Source organism: Clupea harengus, chromosome 2 (assembly GCF_900700415.2).
Source record: "Clupea harengus chromosome 2, Ch_v2.0.2, whole genome shotgun sequence".
In the NCBI taxonomy this organism is placed as follows: Eukaryota; Metazoa; Chordata; class Actinopteri; order Clupeiformes; family Clupeidae; genus Clupea; species Clupea harengus.
Window position 1 is genome coordinate 22,625,259 of NC_045153.1, and position 22,225 is coordinate 22,647,483.

A 22,225-nucleotide genomic window follows, 5' to 3' on the forward strand; every position below is an offset into this window, starting at 1 on the left:
CCTGGAGCCTCGCTTCACGCATCAGTAATCCCAGGCCCATCTCGGGGATTTGTCTGCCATTAAGTGATGGCTTTTGGGTGTGTGTGTTGTGTGTGTGTGTGTGTGTGTGTGTGTGTGTGTGTATGCACGGTTGAGTTGGCTGTGGGGTTGGAGGGAGGGGTGATGTTGGTGGGTACTGTTTGTGGAAGAACACACCGCACACATATATCTGATCACACACACACACATACCCTTTTAGAGGGGCAGAGCCCTCTAAATCCGCCCAGTCATGCAGTGGAAAGAGTGCGGAGCGGACTGCCCAGCAGCCTGGGCGAGCCCATGGACACTCCATCGCTAGCGGGCATCTACGGGTGGAGGAGCTGGACCTGATCAGGTGAGACTGCCTTTACTTCAGCCTTTCTAAGTCTTCTCTGGCATAGATTTTGGAATAAAGAGCCCTTTTAACATCAACATGGTACTTTTATTATATTTATAATTTTTTTTATTCATTTATTTTTATGAAGACAACTTGCCCTCCTGTCATGGTGCATGTGTCTCAAGGGCAATGGAGAGTAGTATGACAAATAATTTCTTACTGTATCCCTTTGGGATCTCAGTATTATAGTGTTTTTTTTTTTTTTTTTTTTTGCTGCTATTTCACATCCAGTCATTTACTACATTTTTGTTCTGAAAGTTGGTCCGGTTTATTTAGGATTACTTTGTAATTACTTGCCTCATTCATATATTTCGATGTAATTATATTACCCTTGAATTTATGGACCATTTCAGATCTCTCCTGGACACCTGACATGCCACAGGTGCCACAGACCAGTGATGCTTCTAATAGTGATAGGCGGTAAGTGGTGATTTTTTATGACTTGGTGGACTTGGTAATGGCTTGATAAGTAAAACTGGAGTCTTCACATCATAAGCGTACATCCACCTTTATTTCTCACAAACTTTTTTGAGCAGATAAAGAGTAATTTAAGCCTGTTTGTATGAATGCATTCTCTTAATTCAGTGCAGTGCATATGGGGTAGTGTGAGATGACCGATCATATTGAAGATGTGCTGTTACATGCCAGCTTTCTGTATTAAAACACCACAAAATACACATCTCACAATAGCAACTGGTTATGGGTAATCTTTAGTCTGGCCTTTCTTAGTCACTATCACAAGAGAAATGGCAGCAATGAGCAGGAGGAGGGGAGTCCCTCACACGTAACCTGTAGGGTCCATGTGACTTGCACATTATTTAAATTTATTTAAAGATATGTTTTTTGGCTTTTTTGCCTTTTAATCGATAGGACAGTGAAGGTTTGGACAGGAAATGAGATGGAGAGAAGAGGTGGGGAGTTGGATTGGGATTGGGAAATGACAGCGGGCCGGATTCGGACCTGTGCCCCCGTGGGCATTCAAGCCCGTATATGGTCGGGGCTACTGCTTGCTCCACAGTGCCCCCCGTGCCTTGCACATTAAATCACTCCTACTGCCTTCCAGTTGTGTTCCCACACAGTCATTTTTAATCTGCTTTCACAGGCTGGGGACGAGGGCAAACTCATCTGCAAAATGAACGCTGATGCCAGTGTGATTACAATAATTGATCCTCTGGATGCGTCACATTGCTTTTTTTAATTGTTACTGCAAACGGTTTTAAAACTTTCACTTGATGTTTCACAGAGACCAATGGGTGGCTGGTTTTACAAGAACATATTTTGAAGAACAATCCTTTTGTAAAATTATGGTTGTGATTCAATCTTGAAAATTCAAATTGGACATGATCCCTTATTTATACATTTAAAAATAAAGGTTCTCTGCCTTGTAAAAACAAGTAAAAACACAGAGACAGCATTACAATCAACTGCCTACTGACCAAGGGATTGGATAACATTTCGTTCAGTTTAATCGCACATGTCAACAGGCTACCACTGATGTTATGGCCACTGACACTGATATAAGATTTCTTGGTGTTAGCAAGTATTGGCTAGATCAATGACATGATCAAACGACATGATGCTTCAGTGTATTCAGGAAAGCCCATAGTTTTCTTAATCGGTGAACTCTTTCTCCCTCTCTTCTCAACCCCAACAGTGTCCTTCCTGCTCCGGCCCCACGTGCTGGCCCTGTGGGCGTGCACCCGCTCCTGCCCGCCTCGCTGCACGTGCACGGAGGAGAAGAGCTGCAGCGTCCTGTGTGACCACCGGGCCATGGTCGACCTGCCCAAGGAGTTCCCCTGCGAGGCCTCCGCCATCAACCTGGACAAGAACAGCCTCAAGTTCCTGGCCGAGCGCGCCTTCGGCACGCTGCCCTCGCTGCGCTCCCTCTCGCTCGACCATAACAACATCTCCTTCATCACCCCGGGGGCCTTCAAGGGCCTGCCCAACCTGGTCGATCTCCGGATGGCCAACAACGAGTACATCCGCTACCTGCACACGCGCACCTTCACCTCGCTGAAGCGCCTGGTGCGGCTGGACCTGTCCAACTGCAACCTCTTCAGCATGCCCGACCGGATCTTCTTGGAGCAGGTGGACCTCCGCGAGCTCTTCTGCTTCCAGAACATGTTCCGGCGCGTTCCGGGGCCCCTCCGGGACATGGAGAACCTGACTCATGTTTACCTGGAGCGGAACAGGATCGAAGCGGTGGCCTACAACTCTCTGCTGGGCCTCACCAGTCTGAAGTACCTGAACTTGCAGGAGAACCGCATCAACGTCATCCACGACAACTCTTTCCAGGATCTGCGCAAACTTGAGAACTTTTTCCTGAACGACAACCTGCTGTCTGACCTTCCGCAGTACATCTTCAAGGGCATCTCCTCCCTCAAGATGCTCAACCTCGGCGGAAACTTTCTCACCAACGTCTCCAAGACCTGGTTTGGGGATCTGGTGGAGCTGGAAGTGCTGTACTTGGACCGAAACCGGCTGCTGTACATCGAGGAAGGCGCGTTCGAAAACCTCACCAGCCTCATCACGCTGCACCTCAACAGCAACAACCTCACCGTCCTGCCCTTCCCCACTTTCCAGCCCATCTACTTCGTTGCCCACCTGTACCTCTTCCGCAACCCTTGGGAGTGCGACTGCAACCTGGAGTGGCTCAAGGAGTGGATGGAGAACTACAAGCTGGTGAGGGACATCCCCTGCGCCAGCCCGTCCTCCGTGGCCAGCCTGGACCTCAGCGAGGTGGTGTACGCCCGCCTCAACGGCACCTGCGTGGATCCGGTGGAGCTCAACCTGACCACGGCCGCGCCCGAGTTCCCCACCACTGAGAACAGGCTCAACAGCCTCATCTCCAAGCTGCTCCAGCAGGAACTGAAGGAAGAGGCCACCAACTCATCCGAGAGCCTCCGCAACGGAACGGATCTGGCCGAGAGCCAGGTGTCAGCCGGAACACGCCTCTTCTGCTCCAGCCAATGGCTACTGCTGTTACTGTTCGCTTGCCTGCACTTCGGCCAGCCAGACGCCTCGGTGGTATTCTCTCAGCATATTAACAGGCTGTGAAAAGTTTGGCAAAGTGTTTTGAGAGAGTGAGGAATCCAGTTTTCTATGGCACTAGGATGAAAGGGTTGGATTCAGAGACTGGGCTGTCAACTAAAATCCTGCTTTCCTGGAAAGGCTGATTTTAAGTTGCTACAGTAGGGGAAAGAAAGAATATTCTCATGTGATAGAGTTCTGGACTACTTTTGGCTTCAGGGATGGACAGAATTATGAGACTGATGCATGGCTTCATGTAAAACAAACAAGCTATCGTTTTACTTTACCAGTGCAGATTAAGTGTGAAACAATACAGGGCATACCACTTACAAGTATTATTTTTTTTTTTGTGGCGAGTGGAAACGGCCTTACTAGCCAGAGAACAGCACTTCATTTTGCTCCCAAATCGTCTAATACCGAAATGACGGGATTTGCAGAGTATTAAATTAATGTTTAACACACACACACACACACACACTCTAAACGCTTTCACTTGCATAACATTCCATCGTTTACACCAAGGTGAAGATTTATATATGGTAGATAGCGCTAGCTGTGGCGCAGCATCACTTTAACAGATGGTATGACGCGCTTGCTTTTTGCTAGTATTCATTCAGTGAATTTTAGATGCTCTAGCTTTTAATGAACGCTTTAATCTCTCGCCCTAGCGCCGGGCTTATCAGCGCGGGCCAAGTAAGCTCCTCCATATCGTACGCAAATGGAATGGGTTTATCTTTGCATTTTTTCTTCTGCTTATGGCATCTTTGCTCGCATTCAGGCACCGTATTATGTGGCAGTGAGGTCATTCTTCGGCCGCGCAGACATGCGTCTTTTCCAAGCGCTCTCCAGACACATGGACCTTAAGAAAACATCCGTATAGTGTTGTATTTGTGCACATCAGGTCTGCGATGGTGTTCTTCGTTCTGTTTTTAAATTAACAGATTACTTTAACCTGTGGCTCTGCTCACGTGTATGAGAAATTATGCTGTCGGGAAAAACATTCCGAATTGTGCATGTTCCAACACATCTGCTTGATCTTATTCCATTGCCAATAACAATTTATGAAAAATGATTTCTATAGGCTATCCGGTTAAATTAAAATGCAGAGCAACATGTATTTGGCATACGGGCTCATATTTGTTCGTTAGCACTCATTTGCAAGAGATTTGGTCCAACACTTGACATGTCACTTGTCACACAATGTTTCATCTCACCTGTAAACTGACAGTGGTCTTCTCCTGAGACGGTTTTATTCCGTCTTGGCAACTCTGCGATGTTATTTTGTTTACTAAGCATATGGATGACATTGATTTATGAGATTGATTAAGTATTTCTATGCGGCACAGAGACTGACCCCCAGGTTTGTGGTGTAAGATGACTAAAGTTCTGAACTCTGAGAGATGTAGACTAATTGAATCTGTATACCATCCATCTGAATAAATATCGTCTTTCTGAGTACATCGGACTCACGCTTGCTCTTAATTATATTTGGTGATTTTTGCTTCTTTATTCTCTACAAAACAGCTAGACATATTGAGGGGAGAGTTGCATCACGGAGTCCTATTTCTTAATTTATGTAACTAGGCGTGAATTTTGTCCATTGCCTAGATTAAGTTACTGCTATGCTGTGCTCTTACGGAGCACTGCAAAATGACGACACTTCTCTTTGCTATGGCCTTGCGTAACGTCTTCACCTAGTGAGAAGAACGCAGACATTTGTGCGTCACTGCGGGGTGACTGAACAGGTTCGAACTTGGTGTGTCACAGCAATGCTCATGGCCAGGTATTTCAGAAATGTATGTGAAAAAAGATCTGGTGATGTCACAAGAAGATAGGACTAGCAGAAACTACTACACTAACTGCAAAGTTGTGAAATCATTCACCGTTCTTGTTTGTGAATAAAACTCTCACTTAAAAAAGATTTCAAGGACAAGTGTCCACCTCCTTTATAACCCCTACCCACAGACAGCCTCTCTGATCCTTGCGTGTGTTAATAATCCTTATAAGTATGAACGTGTGGTCTCAGCTCGTGCCTGGATTCTCTGGGACTGCTACCTCAATGCCCATGCTGAGCGGCCCTTCTCATATGGTGCACTGGTGGTGAGCACACTCAGACACAAAGGTGTGATCTAAACCTCTGAAGATGTGGGATGAGTTTCTCACTGCTTTACATCAATGTGTTCACCTGGGAAGGGGCTTGGAGGAAGTGACTTTGTTTTTGTCTGCTGAAAGGGGATTATTGGTTTACATTAAGTTCTTAGTGAGATTATTAGCTGTTGACAAAATCTACAAGAAACCAGTTTTTCCGAGATTTATAACTGAAAAAGACATGGCTTTAAGATGCCATTTTTTCCAGAAGTGGTGTGATCCCAGATCAGAAAGTAATCCCACTCCTTTGCTAGTGTCTTGAAGCCTCACCACGTCTCCTGACTCCCAGTTCAGTTTGCACTGGGCTTTCTGTATTCACTGGACTTGCGTCATGTGATTATCATCAAGAGGAATGATAACACCATCAAGAAGTGGTTTATACCAGGCTGAGTATCCTGTCTCACCCACCTGGTTTTACTAATCAGTGTTGACACCGAGTCAGCAGATTCTACATGAGCCAACTAAACCAGGGGGTGGAGCGCCATCATCCAGTTCAGTCATTCAACCAGCACCTTTATTTTCAATGACTCACTCTGGTGTAGGCAGACATTTTATTAGTACAACCAAATGCATGACGGGTCTGGGTTTTTATTAGCCTGCCTGGACTTTCACTGCTCTGTGGGCTCAGGCTATGGAGCTGGGTTGGGGTGATCCTCCAGCCTTTCTCCCTGTCTGACGTGACCTGACCTGTCATGTCCGCCCCCGACGGACCCTGTCAGGGTTGGGAGTTTACTGGGCAGCTCTGTGCCTAATGATGGTGCCAGGGCAAAGACAGACGGAGGAGAGAGTCACCTACACCCACACTTTCAAACACACTTGCTGATTAGTCATGCAAGTTGCGGACACAGTCTTGAGCACACACACACACACATACACACATACAGTACTGCAGACAGAGTACTTAGGCTCAGACACTTGATCAGGATATGACCTAGCACAGCTGCAGTGGAAAAACAGAGAGAGAGAGTGCAGAAAAGATAGAGGAGAGGTAGAAGGGTTTCCATTCAGAATGCCTCTGCCAGCTCCTACTGCGAGCTTCAGCCAAAAGGGCTTTCATACCAGACCCTGAAAAACAAACTAAGCCAGCTGAAGAATAATCAAGGACCAGGAGACACAGAAAGACACCATTCAGGGACCAGGTTTTCAACACATAAAAGGAAATATATTTAAAAAACTGTTCATACTGAAGAACTGCTATGTCATCAGCAGAGGAATTTACACAGGGCAGTTTGAAAGTAAACAGTTTGTCATATACATGGTTATTATTCGGATGCACAAACCACTTTTTTATTTTCTTGTGTTTTGCAACTTAATTCACTTTGTCTTTTTTTTTTGCAAAACGTTGTGCACCTCTTTTTTTGAAACAATGACACAGAGAATAAAAATCAGCATTATTTTCCTTTGATTTCAACTTAATTAGAACAATAATACTCTCAGACAACAACTGGTTTTCCTCACTGAAATGGCAAATCTGGAATAGAGTTAGTATTATTTTTTAATCCCCCTTATGTACCCTACAATAAATCAAATTGAGACAATTTACAAACACATCTCACTACATGGTTGATAAAAATCATTCGGTTCAGAAAGTCGCCCCGAAATGCATGGGATGTGCATAGGTGTCATTTTCTTGTCATCTTTTTTTTGAATGATTTTTATTCGTTTTTTTTCCACCTTTCACTCTTGCTTTTGTTTTTTTATTTTTTATTTTTCTTCTTTTCGTCACTTGTCCGGCTTCCCTTGATTTGAGTTTTTCTTTTTTAAGTCAGACGAATGGAATGTTTTCTGCTCTGACTGACAGCAGATGGACAGCTAACACTGAGAGAGAAAGAGAGAGAAAGAGAGAGAGAGAGAGAGAGAGACAGAGAGAGAGAGAGATAGTCAGAGAGAGAGAGAGAGATAGTCAGAGAGAAAGAGAGAGAGCATGGAAGCTTTTTGCGAATGTTCACATGCAGAAGACCTCATTCAAATCTCTAACACATTTATGTATTCATTTAGAGAGACAGTATCTTGGGGGAGCGCACAACTGCTGCAGACACACAGTGGGAGCTTGTACCGTTGTTGAGTGTGAGAGAGAGAGAGAGAGAGTGTGTGTGTGTGTGTGTGTGTGTGTGTGTGTGTGTGTGTGTGTGTGTGTGTGTGTGTGTGTGTGTGAGTGTGTGTTTGATAGTGCACCATAAGGCAGAAGAGATCATTTGGGAATCGATCACAAACGCAGTGTGCTACGCAAGGCTAAAAATGGAGGGAAGCCTCTCGAAATGGATCAGAAGTAGAGGCTGCAATGGCGTGGGAGACGATGGCGCTGTGGTTCGTCTGTGTGCTTTTCCTCAGATTTACAGAGTAGTGCTCGAACCAGCCACGTCTGGGTCACAGATGGGCAAAACCTTACTTGATTTGCAAAGTAAAAACAAAAACACTACACTGCACCACTACCATGATGACTTGCGACATGAACATGGGCAGGGGTAGGGGGGATTAGATACTGTCTCTTTAAAATAAAAGTCTACAAAATGTTGCCTCCTAGCTATAAGGACATGACAATATTTAATTCAATTTTTATGTTTTTTTTTCTTTTTCTTCCATCTCTTTTTGTAAATACAACACTACGTCTAGGTAGTCTGTAAGGGGGCCGAGACTGACTGCAGGTCATGTACATTGAGGTTGTCTGAGCATCAGAGGTACATTTCTCTTTTTGTTTTTCTCCAGGGAATGATGAAGATTTGAAGAGATGCATTGCAAAGAAGGGGGGGACAGAGAGGGGGTCACTTGGACTTAGGGCTGAGGGATAGATTAGGTCACTAGGGGACATCTGTGTGTGTATCTGTGTGTGTGTGTGCGTGTCTGTGTGTGTGCGTGTAGGCGTCTGTGTGTGTGTGTGTGTCTATGTGCTCTAGTAGACCCAGGAGACGGGCACCCATTGGGCGGTGGTGGACACCAGGTCGATGGCTTCCTCCAGGTGTCTGATGGTCTCGTCGATCTCATTGTTGATGATGGTCAGGTCGAAGTAGTGCGCGTACGTCTTCTGCAGGATCTCTGACTCCTTCTGCAGCCGCTGCAACGACTCGTCCTATGGGGGGGGAGAGGGGAAGAGATGATGAGAATAAGTACTGTGTGTGTGTGTGTGTGTGTGTGTGTGGGTGTGTGGGTGTGTGTGTGTGGAGAGTTACAGATGGATGGATAAAAACGGGACAAGTGAACTGAGGTGAAATGGGCCTGCACAGAAATAATACAAGTTGCCTCTCTGACCACACTGGCTATTTTTTTGCTAAGCATCTTGGGATAATAGAAAGGAGCTAACAAGGGACTAGCAGATATGGGGGATAGCCGTAGAGAAATAAAGATTCTATTCTGCTCTATAACTGAGTATCATCCCGCTCTTGACTACAAGAACAGCAGTAATCCTACAGAGGACTCAGAGGGAGACTAGGTCAACCACAGGGAGAGGAATTTTAAAGATAGAACACACACACTACAACACACACTAACACATTCACTAAAAAGGGCTACTAACAAGAACGCAAATACTGTTTTGGGAACCAGACTTCTGGCCCCTGTAAAGAAAAGCTCAGACTTCGATGAGTCTGATCCAGGACCTGTGACTTCCTGTCATACTTACAGGCAGCTTCCTGCACCACCTGGGAAGCTAATGTGCAAACGAGGCGGCGGACAGAAAAAAACAAACAATGAAAGATGAAGAAAAAACAAAGGAATGAAAAGAAAGAAAGACAGGCCAAACTCAAACATGCAGCATGCACAAACAAAGTCTGGAAACAGGAGGACCTGGGGCGAGTCTAAATGATATCCTGGGCTGGATCCGACAGTGGTTAGGTTCTCCTAGCCAGCAGACAACAGCAGAGTGTGAGCAGAGCTTTTAACCAACGTGGCATGACTAACAGCATTACAGTGAGGAAAAACAAAGATCAGGAAAGAACACACCCTTCAACTGGGTCAGCTAGCTATTACATTGCAGTAAAATGTATAGTTAAATCTAAGAAGTTTGATACAGGAATGAAGAGTTCACACAGCCAGTTCAAGAGTACCACAAGGAAGGAAGAGTGAAAGAAAGTAAGCTGTTAGGTCAGGTTAGTGGGTAAATATTGTGTCTGTGTGTGTGTGTGTGTGTGTGTGCATGCATTCTTACCTCATTCATGCCGGGTGTGATGGTTGGGGCAGCGATGAAGACCACGTAGGGAGCAAACTCCGCTGTACGTAAGACCTTCAGGGCCTAGGCGAGGAGAGAGTCATCAAGGGTTTACTACGTATTTACAGCTGCCTTGCACAATGCATTACAAACCTTACACTAAACCGTACCACACACACACACACGTCGCTTCACTGTAACATCGCCAGCATACCGTTTTCAGGCATCTACATTTAAAACTTGAACATAGACAGATTGTGATTTGTGGACAGAAATTCCCATTAATCCTAGTTCACCTGGTATCCAATGGCGCCGCTAATGGATGTATATCAGAACATTGCCATGGTGACTTAGAGGTCACTGAGAGGTGACTGACTGACTTTCAGACCTCCTAGTATGCCTCAGAGAGAAATCAACTCCACAAATGACACCAATCACAGTGTGAGCAGGAGTGACTCATCGTGTCTCCTCGTGACTCACCTGGGGCTCCACGTCCAGGATGGCGATGTGGGTCTGCTCATGGATCTTGCGTATGGTCTCCAGACGCGTGCCGTACATGGCGTCCTCGTGACTGCCGTACTCCAGGTACTCGTTGTTGGAGATGTCCTGCATCATTTGGTCGTGCGATACAAAGTAGTAGTTCTTACCATTCTCCTCGTCCTTCTTTGGAGGTCTGGTTGTGTCTGTTCAGGGTGAAAGAGGAAAATATACATTCAGAAAAATAACCACACACACACACCAACACTATGGGAACCTTTTCATGGTCCTTATTCATAACATATATATATGTATACACATACATACACATACTATACTACTATAGAAATGATACACTACGTTCAGTTTTTTTTTTGTTTTAAAGATGAATGACATGATTTATAATCTGATGTACACAGGTATATAAACACAGAAAGACAGTATGTTACACTAGTTCCTTTGTTGAAAAGTATAAGTGGAACATCTTACGTGGAATGGGGTAGGCGAATCTGTCAGGGTGTTTGGTGATGAGCGTGTTTTTAATGTGTCGTCTGCCGACGCCGTGGGCTCCTAAGGTCACCATGCCAAAGAGAAACAAACATCAAACATCAAACATTACACTTCTCCGACAAAATAACACATATTTTGTTTAAATTTGTAAACAAAAAAACAAGTCAGCATCTAGGTCCAAGGTTTCCTGCCGGAGCGTAACCCACCTAACAACACTAGCGTTTTCCTCTTGAAGGCGGGCAGCTTGACCACCTCTTCATACGTGACGAGGTCTAGTTGATCAAATACTGTAGTGGGAGGAAAGAGAGTCGATCAGCTGGTGCCACAGACTTATCCCCCTATGTCAGTCCCTCTGTTCAGGGGGAGCTCCCCGTCAACCCCCCCCCCCCCCACACCATGGAACACAGTGCAAACACCTCGCCGGTAATGCATGACGTGACAACTGTGAACTACGTGGAGAAGGAGATGACTCTGTGGGTGTGGTCGATGAAAAACACTGGCTTCAGGGTTACTGCCCTGTCTTTTGTAAAATGGTCAAACACTTCATAAGGAACCAAATCAAATGTCTGAGTTCTCTGCTCTGTAAGAGTATGTGAGATGGTGTATGGGCTGGGGCAGGTGAAGGGTGCTGCTGACTGATGGAGCCTCACACATCAACTGCAACTTCTGAGAGAAAACAAGTCTGAAAAACAATGCAGTATTCTGGAGCTGGCATTGGTGCTACGTGCATGAATAGTCACTATCAGCGCTGGCTAGAGTTGCCCTTGACAACAATGCTACGGTGTGGGGAGCAGCACCACAGCAACGCTGGTCTATTCTATTGTTGACGTTTTCCAGACTGTGCAACATGTGCTTTCGTAATGCTGGGCCAACTCTGAGTCGACCTGCTCATAACTGCTCATAAGACTGACTGATTGATATGCAATGCCGGCTTTATTTTTGATTCAGTGCAAATTAATACCCAGCCACAGAATACCTGAAAAGAAGGCATCTAAATGATCTAACCAGGTGGCTGGGCTGACTAGTAGTTGGCAAAAATGTGACCTATAGACCCTGATGCTTTTATTTGATATGTTCTCTGGAGCAGGGACAGGAGGAGGAGGAGAGAGGAGGAGGGGGGAGTGTTCAGTGCGGTGTGGTCGACCTGTGGCTACCCTCTGGTTATGTAACGCTAGCCGGCTGAGCTGACAGAGCAGAGAGGTTGTGTGCCCTGTCTCTGCAGTCAGGTGACATTACAGCCACACTTGCAGCAGGGAGGGTTTCATCCACCTCTGTGCAGACACACACACACACACACACACACACACACACGCATCACAACTTTAATCTCTCTTCCCCTGTTCTTAATCACACACACATGCACCCACCCAGGCACGCACACACACACACACACACACACACACACACACACACACGCACGCAAGCACACAAACACTCACTTGTTCTCTCTCTTTCCCTTTGTGATAAACACACACACATGAACAAGCATGCATAAACTAGCAGGTGTCCAGTGCATTGTAAAGAGCACAGACACACACAAACAGGAAAATGTCTCACAACCTTAGTCTCTCCCTCTTTTATTCTAATACACACACACACTGTCTCTCCCTGTGATAAACACACACACAAACACACACACACAGGCTCTGGCGTAGAGCAGCACCAAGGGGAGTGTGTGATGCTGTGTGGACCTGAGTCTGCTCTGCTCTGCTCTGCTCTGTTCTTTGTCAGCCTGTCCAGCTCAGGGGAAGAACAACACTTCCTGACTTCCTCTGGCACTGACACCAGCACCAGCACCAGCACTGAACACGACACGACCCGGCGCAGAACACAGGTGGACGGACAGATGAGAGCAGGGGCGTAAGGGGGGGTCGGGGGTTGGGGGGATGGGGAACTCATGGCTCTGGACAGAGGAGTGCTAGCCGGGGGACACACACACACACAGATGACAGAGCAGTAAGGAGGAGCACTAGATTTTTACGACAGACTTATGAGGAAGAAAATAAAGATGACAAATGACAAATAAATATAGAGAGAGAACGAGTGAAAGCAAGACGGGAGGAGAAAACAGAAATGCCTAACAAGAAGAGAAAAGAAAAAGCAGGTCTACTCTGTCTTACACACTACACTCTCTCTCTGTGTGTGTGTGTGTGTGTGTGTGTGAAGGACATGTGAGGGGACAGTACTGTACTGTACATGTGCCGTGTCCCCAGAGGGGTGTGTGTGTGTGTGTGTGTGTGTGTGTGTGTGTGTGTGTGTGTGTGTGTGTGTGTGTGTGTGTGTGGTGCTGATAGAGCACTTGATGTGAGTGGAGCGCTGGCTTGGGTGTGAAATGTGAGCCTGAGATCAGTGTGACTACGACGTGTAACTCAACCCACAGCAGACGTGCAGAAACTAACACTGGCTCTCATTGTCTGTCTGTCTGTCTCTGCCCTGTACGACAGGTACCTCCTTTAAAAGACAAATCCTGAGTATGTATCACGGTGGGAGAGATGCTTTGATGGACCATAAAGAAAATGCGTGTGAGTAACTTAAACCCTTCGGGCACGCTTCTATTTCCAAACACGACATTCAGGAGCATTAGGAAAGGATGGTCTGTTGTCTAAAGATTTGTCTAAAAAAAAAAAAACAACGCAATGCAAAACTAATGAATGATGACAACTGAAAAGCTAAACCTCTATCACACAAAAACACACACACACACACACTGAAACAGTTTCAGTTTCATTTTGTTTTACGTTGCGATTCCACCACAACCAAAACAAAACCAGGGGGGACATGAATAAGTAAATAAACAAAAACACGAATAAATAAATAAATACATAAAAACATAAATAAATCCAATAAAACCCATTAACATAAAAACAACACATTGGGGTGGGTTATCATTAGTTGCACATTAGAGATTAAAGAGGAGAAGCAGAGAGCCAAAGGTTGCGTTGGCGCTGTGGCTCCGTGTTACTTACATGCAGAGAGGCCGTTAGGAGGGAGACAGCATGAAAAATGGACAGGGGGGGGGGAAGGATCATTGACATGTTGGTCAGTAACAATACATCATTTCAACACAGAGAGAAAACAATTCAGCACACAATTAGTCAGAACACCAAACCAACAAACAACCAAACCAAGCACTGAAGCAAAGCTGCAAGGACATCATTAGAACAAACAAAAGAAAATAAATAAATTAAAAATACATAAATCCAAAACACAACAAACACTGGGTCTCAATGACAGATTGACACTGGTAGGTATTGTTTCATCGACTATGGGGGTTTTCTTCTTTCGTTGTTTTTGTTCGTGTAGATAATTATGACTAGGTAGGGACCAAAACCCATGACTATGACACATAATACGAAAACTAAAAGCATTTCCATATTCAATGTATGGATCTGAGTCTGGTCTTTTGCACGAACCATCCACATTGATCCACACATCTTGCCTTCGGCCATGTCTGAGAGGTACTTTAGAAAATACACAAAAGTCCTGTACAATATCGTTTATGAAAATTCCCCTAAGGTCGATGCAGCATGGGAAATGTAGTTGGACTGAAGGCTGTCACTGATATAAAAGAAAAAACTGAGCCATTCTAGCTCAAAGGGTTGCGGTGTAATGCTTCAAAACCAGCACTAACTAAGAAAGGATCGAGGAGATTAAACTCTGATCTATAACTTCACCGTGCCATCAGTCCATTTGCCTGGTATGGTATGGTCAGAATGGAAGATTAGATAAGAAGTAGTGACTGTGTTGTGGACAGGGACATAAGCATCTCTATCATCATACTGTACACTTGCCACACTGGGCCTAAGCTCTGCTGGAGATATCTGCTGGAGCATGGGCCTCAAGTAAGGAGGCTTCCCAGAGAGAAAGAGACTCCAGCAGGCGGTCAGCCTCTAGCTACCCCTCCCTCCCTCCCTCCCTCCCTCGAGCTCTCTCAGTGCACCCCGCCAGGCCACAGATGTGCTGGTCCTTAATTTGACTCCAAAAATCTCCTCTGCAGATGTAGTGGACATGTGCTAACATCTTTTGCCGATTAAATTACAAAAGGGGGAATTTTCCCCGGTATTATCAGTAAACAACAAAAAACAGTGCTGTTTTCTCCCCCTCTCCTCCCTTTCTCCCATTTTATCTCCCAACCATTCCCTTTTTTCTCTCTCCCTTTTTTCTCTTTCTCTTTCACCCCCTTCTCTCTTCCATCTCTCCTCTAATCAGATACAGCAATGTGGGCCACAAGGCTCGGCTCAGGCCGGATTACTGCTGATCTGCACTGCACTGCCTGCTTGGCAGAGGGGCAGACCTTGTCACAGATTAATTGCCCTTCCCTGTGTGTGTGTGTGTGTGTAAGCACTTGTTCGTGTGCATGCATAGCTCTGTGTAGTGTGTGTGTGTCTGTATGTGTCTGTCTGCCTGCCTGCCTGCCCTGTGTGTGCAGGGCACAGAACAGGCACTGGAAGTTGCCAGGTCATCACAGGCAGCCACAGACATATCTAGGTTGAGTGAGGCCTGACCCCACAGCTAAATCACACCAACATCAGATTGATCAAATTAATATGACATTGGCTGCAGAACTGGGCAAGCGGATGCCATCAGGGTGTGCTTGTAATAAATGTGATTATAATTCAACAGTTTTATTTAACCTACTTCTGGAGCTGCAGTTACGTCATCACTAATTCAATAACATCACAGACTAAATGGCACAGATCCATTGTTAAGGCTTTTGAATCACTTTCCTAAGGACATGAAATCATGATTCACAAAATGGCCGAATGCCTTTGACTACTTCAAAGTAATAAATGGAGTAATAAAAGCCTGGAGAGCTTTAACACTTGTCAGGCGGCCACACTTTGACAGTAGCCTAACCCTCTACGCCTCTCACAGGTATTTAATAAAGAGCTCAGCCAAAGCACCATAAACTTGGCCCACTTCAAACCACAGACAAAAAACACCCTTGGCATAACACCTGCCAGTGTGCCCAAATGAATGGCATTTGAGAGTGACATTACATGACAGTAAACAAAGATTAAGTTGGTCTCAAAAGGTCAATCCACTGCCTCTACTGCTCTCATTTCCCAAGTGGTAAGACATTGAGGAAAGGTACTGAGTGGTTTAGTGACGACTAGGTAAAGCTCGACTGTGAGTTTTTGGTGTTTGGCATTTTCACCTTAGCGGCGCGGTGAACTGAGAGCAACGGTATGTAATTGACTTAAGGCACTTTAACACACTCACTGCTCTCGACTGGTGAGAGTAGTCACTGGTGCGGTGAGCCGAGCAGCATTCACCGGGGCCCCTGCCTGTCGCCTGGTCTAGGCTGAGTGAGTGAGTGAGTGGTGACCGGTGTTAAAGGTTACGGCAAGTGGGACAGCTGGAGGGGGCAATTAAGAGCTGGGGGGATTTAGAGGGGTGTGGGTCTGGTGGTCTGGCGTTAATCGCTGCGGCACACTTCCTGATCCGTGCAGAAAACCCAGCTCTCAGTGACAGCCCGGCGTGGTGCAGCGTGGCAAGGGCTCAGGTGTCGCTGCATTGCACCGCACCAGTCCGTGCCACCGAGAGGCAAAACACCCCACCCTGCTCTGCTCGTGTTTCAGGCTCCTGTGCTTCTGCCGCGGTGAGGAGCGATAGATGTGTGGATGGGTTGTGTGGTGGAGGGCATTAGATCATGTGTGCATGTGGATGGGTTGTGTGGTGGAGGGCAGTAGATCGTATGTGCATTCCCCCCCATATTTGTGGAAATGCTGCAGTCAGGTCCCTGTGTCATACGAGACCCAGACTGCAGGGCTCTGTTACCTGGCCTTCCCCAACCCCTCTCCTCCCTCCTGCTAACAAATGGCCTCCCAGCTATGCTAACCCTCAGCTGTTGGCTATTGTGTAGCATATGTTCCATTAGCATGCTTAGCATTCAGGGGGAGGCTACACCTGCTAAACCCTAATTAGCGCAGAGTTAGGGAGCCCTGAGAGTTAGGTGTCAGCAGTGGCACTAAAATGGCAGAGCTCAGAACATCTTGTCAATTATGTGTAAATAATATTTACACGTCGGCCGCCACCAGACTTTCCCTAGATTCCCTGGAGGTGTGTCAGCAGTCGGTAATAATAATTGCATATCACATATACGGTTCCAACTTCACTGTGCAGTCTAAGAAAAAAGATACCATCAGGAACACTAAGAGCTGAAGAGCCCCAGCTTAAGCACTCTCTGATGATAAATTCTTTAGATACCAGCTACTCCCAACTCCTCTGTTATGAGGAGACCTTTAAAAGGCCTTGGAAACATTCTGGCCGTAAACCTGTAAATCAGCTTTTTACCTTCTGTCTAGTAGTACTTGAGCATTGTGTGCCATATTGCAGTAACTGTGTCTACTATATCTTTTGAGTATGCTAGCGGGCCCAAGTTGAGGTTCAGAGTGTAGTGAGTATGCTAGCGGGCCCAAGTTGAGGTTCAGAGTGTAGTGAGTATGCTAGCGGGGGCGTTGGCCCTGTTGTTGGCCCCTCGCCTCCTCACACTCGTTAGCCTGCAGGTCCTTCCGACGTGTGAAATCTTCCTGCGGAGTGTGAGTGTGTGTGTGTGTGTGTGTGTGTGTGTGTGTGTGTGTGTGTGTGTGTGTGAGAGAGAGAGAGAGAGAGCACTAGCTGAGGCCACGCCCCGCCCCTGGCCTCAGCTGACTCCACACACCCGGCGCTAACCGCGGCCTCCTGCTGGTCCAGCTGGACGGAGGGACGGGAGGTAGGGAGAGCGGGGAGGACTGGGGAGTTGAGGAGGTCCTGGGAGTGTTGGCTGGCTGTCTTACCTGCGTTGTGCTTTGCTAAGTACTTGTCCTTGTACTGCTTCTTCTTCTTGCCAAACCAGGTACAGCTGGCCTGCTGCTCCTGCTTGGTCTTCTCCATGGCTATACAAGCCACTCGCCTGGGAGACACGGTCATGGAAAAGAACAAGGAAGATAAGAAACAAAAGCTATGAGTCATGCTCTTCCATTTTCGTGGAGAATACATTAGCCCAGTATAACCCTAAGCATGAATAACGGACATTCATAGTTCACTGGTTATTATACCGTTTGCTGGAGCCACGCACTGAACTTAGCAGATGGTCTTGAAAACTTCAGCCAGAGAATAATAGGCATAATAAATAGTTTTTGCTTAGCTGACTGTAATAACATCATCTCAAGTGATCCCATTCTTAGACCACTGAATGTCAAACACTATCCATTGTCTCCATTTACTGCAGATAAAATACCAATCACCAGAACGCCGCCAGGACAGCGTCAGGAAGTCCAATTCCAGAACTAGGTTCTAATCTTTGTTCATTTTGTCCATTTGCTGTGTTTCAAAAGGGTGCATCTCTTTTGCATACTGTTGCTCTATTGGTCATACATTTGAGGTCTGCTTATGAAGTGGGCTTGCTCTTTTTGTTCCCAAAACAAGTAGAACAAGAAGTGGATCCCTCTGGTCATTTGGGGACAAGCCCAACCCCCCCCCCGCCCCACCCCGCCTGAGCTACAGCCTGGCCCCCTGGTTGATGCCGGCCCTCTCTGTGTTTGCCAACTCACCACTCCTGCAGCTCGGGCGAGGGGATGAGGCCGGCCGTGCCGTTTTTGGTGTTCTCCAGGCGGCCTTGCCACCAGTTGTGGTCGTCCTTGCTGATGATCTGGATGATGTCGCCCACGCGGAAGCGGATGCCTGCTTCCTTGCAGGGGATGAGCTCATCCTTGGATGGGTCGTACTCGAACTGCGCCCGCACGTAGATCTGGGGGGAGAGCGTGGCTGGTTAGAGAGGGGGGGGACGCTCAAGTCACAGGAAAGGCAGAAGTCAGACAGAGACCACAGAATGAGAGAGCAGGACAGAAGAGAGAGAGAGAGAGAGAGAGAGAGAGTGACAGGAGAGAGAGAGAGAGTGACAGGAAAGAATTGAGAGAGGAGTAAAATTAAATAAAAGTTGTAAACAGACAAAAAACATGGGGCTCCCTTGAATAAAGCAGAGAATCTACTTTATTGATACATTGATGACACAGTTGATGACCAAGCATGCTTGGCAAAAGGAGCAGATACAGAGTGTGTGTGTGTGTGTGTGTGTGTGTGTGTGTGTGTGTAATAGAGTTTGCACACACGTGTGTCTGTGTGTGAGAGTGAGGACAAGAGACAGTGACAGTGTGAGGCATGAGGTGGCAAGACTGTTGGCAGACGGACGTCTGGTACATGAAGCTAAATCGAGACACGCCGCATTGGGAGCCAATACACACACACACACACACACACACACACACACACACTGTAAAACTGCAGCGTGTGGGGTGTCCTGCAGTACCCTTGCCATGTTAGAGAGGGTGTGTGTGTGTGTGTGTGTGTGTGTGTGTGTGTGTGTGTGTGTGTGTGTGTGTGTGTGGCCAATGTTGGGGGGGGGGGGAGTGGTGTGTGGCTCGAGGGAGCGATAAAAACAAAATCAGCTTCTAAAGCGTTCGCTGGGAACACAGCTCGGCCCCTAATGGTGGCCCAGGGCCTGTTCAGAGGGTGGGGGGTACGGGGTACACCTGATGGTGGCGCTGCTAAGCAATCATGCCTTACTCAGAGCCTTCTTTGGCATGTATGTTTTTTTGCATGAGGGAGAAACAGATGTGATTAACAGAAGACAGTGTCACGGGGGGGAAACCAGGGATCAGTTTCATCATCAACATCATCTCTCGTGGGAGCGCAGTTTTTCCGCGCTGTGTTAGCCTTACCTTGACGGACATTTTATTTTCCTTGATTGCAGGGGGTCTGTCGATCTAGGATTTGAAAGCAGCATAACATCATGCAGTAAAAGTGTACGGGTTCTGGCTTTGCATGGGGCACAGGGTGGGGGGAACCACAGTGGCGGTGAATGGGCGGTGGATGGTGAGAGAGACACTACGAAGCGCTACTTCTACGGTGACGGCCAGAGATGCGCAGGGGGGGGACTGGGCTGAACAGACAAACACGATGATGGATGCCGGTGTCAAACACGTAGAGTGTGTGTGTCGAAGCCGGATCTCTGTTGGATGTGGTCTCGGTGTGCGGGCGATGTCTTTTGTTATGCTATGGTTTGCCTTTGCGGTGATGTAATGGCAACCAGGGACTGGACTGAAGCCAAGTGGGACAGAAGTGGGCAATATCGCCCTCTGCTGGTAACTCGCCAACCAGATTTAATCTTCCAGTTGCATAGTAGTCCTAAAGCATGCCTGCTAGAAAATGGACTACTGTTATGTGTCCCCAAAGGAATGCTCTTTGCATGTAAAGAAGGAAGCTACAGTTAATAACTGGCAGAAATGCCTCTATGACACTTGATGCTAAAGGCAGGTTGACTAAGAAAAAGCTAAACATAACATGGCTGACTGCAGCTGGAACGCCAAGTCATGTACAAGGAGCATTCCTTCGGAAATGGATGGCATCTAATGGTAGTCCTGAGAGACTAAAAATATACATAAACTAAATCACCCACACAATGGGATTCACAGACACTGTAATGACAGGTGTGTGAGGTGAAGAGTCGTTCCTTGACTTGTTTTTTTTTTTTTTTTTAGGGGGTGGGAGTACATGACACGATCGTTACCATTGACCCTCTCCTGCTCCTCGAAACTCCCAACCCCCTCAACCCCACTGCCGTGCTAAACAAGACGTTTTTTTGACGCTTTTTTTTTTGCGTTAAACAGCTTTCGAGGCTTTTCTCTGGCTGATGCCAAGTGCACATATTTCTTCTGACACACGAGGGGGGACATGTTAGAGGTGAAGCATGAGATCAAAGTGGGGGCCACACATCACTCTGGACCCCACACTGGGGAAGGGGAGGGGGGAAGGTGTGTGTGTGTGGGGGGGGGGGGTGGAGGGGATTGGACGGGATCAAGGAATAGTTGCAGATAAACTATTATTGGTGACTTTGAGGCTCTTGTTCCATTCGTTAAGCAAAGCTGGAGATGGCATTGAGGACAGACTGGCACCTATCTGATTGTATCAGAGGACGACTAAAATGGGCCCAATACAGCGTGTGGCAGAAACCCACTGGTTTGTGGATGACAAACTGAACAAAGCAGGTTGATTTATTGACGGTGCAGTTAAAGGGCCTGAAGGGGTTTTGATTTGAGATGTAGATAGGTGTGGTTTGGAGGGGGAAAGGTCTGTGCAGTGTCTGGTGCGCCATCTGTCCTCAGAACTCATCCACAGCATTCTTAATGAAGGGAAATCAGTTAGGAGTTAACTGATGTTAAGAGTTAGTAGAAAGTATGTGTCGATGGAAGGAGTTAAATAGACTCCACATGTGCTTGGTTGCACACACACGCACTCACACACACAAATAAATACACTTAATACAACCTCTCTCTCTCTCTCTCTCACACACACACACACATATATATATATATATATATACATACATATACACACACAAACATTGATATGTATTTATATAGACACACACACGTACAAATGGAGACATACACATACCGGAAATTTTGCAAAAACTACAAATTCTCTCTCTCTCTCTCTCTCTCACACACACACACAGAAAACCCCACACACACACATGAGTGCTGAATGGTTGAGATATGTGCGGCTACATAGCGCTCTATGAAGTTAAAGGAGGGGAGGAGGGGGCGGGGGGTAATGTGAGAATGAGGTTGTTATTCACCTGGCGTCCTTTGGCCTGGATGGTTGACGGCAGGTCCTGCAAAAGTAAAGGCCAGTAGTGTGAGAGACATTAACTCCCCGGGACAAGGGAGGGGGAGGAGGGTGGGAGGGGTAGGCAGGGGGTTAAAGCTAAGGGCACACAACCAACACAATGACATACAGTACAAACACCCATAACAGAAGAACACCAAACCAAAAAAAACAAAAGCAGAAATGAACATAGACTTTTCAAAAAAGAAATCACTTAAATCGCTGAACAGAAAAACACCTGGCAGGGGTTGGGAAGGGAGGGGGGGAGTATGACTGGCTGAGAGTGTCGTAACACTGAGCAGTGTTAAGATGAAAGAGATGTTGGAGTGAGAAGGTTGAGTCTCAGTGTTAAAAAAAAAATAAAAAAAATAAAAACAAAAAGAGAGAGCAGCAGGAAGGAAGCAGAGAGCAAGCAGAGGCACCTGCCAGCCATTGTTACTACCACCACAGCACATCAACACTCTGAAGCCAGGGGGCCACGGTTTCTCTCGTCCCACGTAGAGGGGCCCCCAAGAGGAGGGTGGGGGTGGTGGGGGTCTCTGGAGGTACCAGACTGCTGGGCCACATCAGCGCAGGACCTCCCCTCATGCACAGTCGCTTTGGACTGGGAGGTGCAAATGGTGCTATACAGCTTTATCACTGATCAGGCATGCTGCACACAAGGCAAGCTGTAGGGTTTGAGGTGTGGGTGTCAGAGTGTGTGTGCGTGCGTGTGTGTGTGTGTGTGTGTGTGCGTATGTGTGTGTGTGTAGGCTTATCTGCGCCTGTTACGCAAGATGTTGTTCACTATTGTGTAAGACTGCAAGAGATAAGTGCCTTAAAAAAAAGAAAGTATATGAATTTCCTGCTTGGGT

At 46.7% G+C, this 22,225-nt stretch overlaps 2 protein-coding genes across 19 annotated transcripts in view; one reads left to right on the forward strand and one right to left on the reverse strand.

Moving 5' to 3' along the window:
• Window positions 1–95: 95 nt before the first annotated feature.
• nyx (nyctalopin) lies at window positions 96–5,366 on the forward strand. The gene is made up of 3 exons (XM_031587144.2): window positions 96–373; window positions 769–835; window positions 2,070–5,366. The coding sequence occupies exons 2-3, from the start codon at window positions 814–816 to the stop codon at window positions 3,470–3,472; spliced, it is 1,425 nt and encodes a 474-aa protein (XP_031443004.1). The 5' UTR covers window positions 96–373; window positions 769–813; the 3' UTR covers window positions 3,473–5,366.
• Window positions 5,367–6,733: 1,367 nt separating this feature from the next.
• caska (calcium/calmodulin-dependent serine protein kinase a) overlaps window positions 6,734–22,225 on the reverse strand; it is a 191,640-nt gene continuing 176,148 nt past the window's right edge. For 6 of the 18 annotated variants that reach the window (XM_031587031.2, XM_031587072.2, XM_031587025.2 and 3 more), the window contains 10 exons: window positions 21,343–21,378; window positions 19,424–19,468; window positions 18,257–18,453; window positions 17,501–17,616; window positions 10,928–11,008; window positions 10,701–10,781; window positions 10,215–10,417; window positions 9,735–9,818; window positions 9,374–9,427; window positions 6,734–8,660 (listed from right to left, as the gene is read on the reverse strand). In XM_031587031.2, coding sequence (XP_031442891.1) covers window positions 8,484–8,660; window positions 9,374–9,427; window positions 9,735–9,818; window positions 10,215–10,417; window positions 10,701–10,781; window positions 10,928–11,008; window positions 17,501–17,616; window positions 18,257–18,453; window positions 19,424–19,468; window positions 21,343–21,378 — 1,074 coding nt within the window. In that variant the 3' untranslated portion in view covers window positions 6,734–8,483. Of the gene's footprint in view, window positions 8,661–9,209; window positions 9,237–9,373; window positions 9,428–9,734; window positions 9,819–10,214; window positions 10,418–10,700; window positions 10,782–10,927; window positions 11,009–17,500; window positions 17,617–18,256; window positions 18,454–19,423; window positions 19,469–21,342; window positions 21,379–22,225 lie in introns of all 18 variants that reach the window. The other 12 variants (XM_031587104.2, XM_031587094.2, XM_012834013.3 and 9 more) reach the window with 7 other exon arrangements.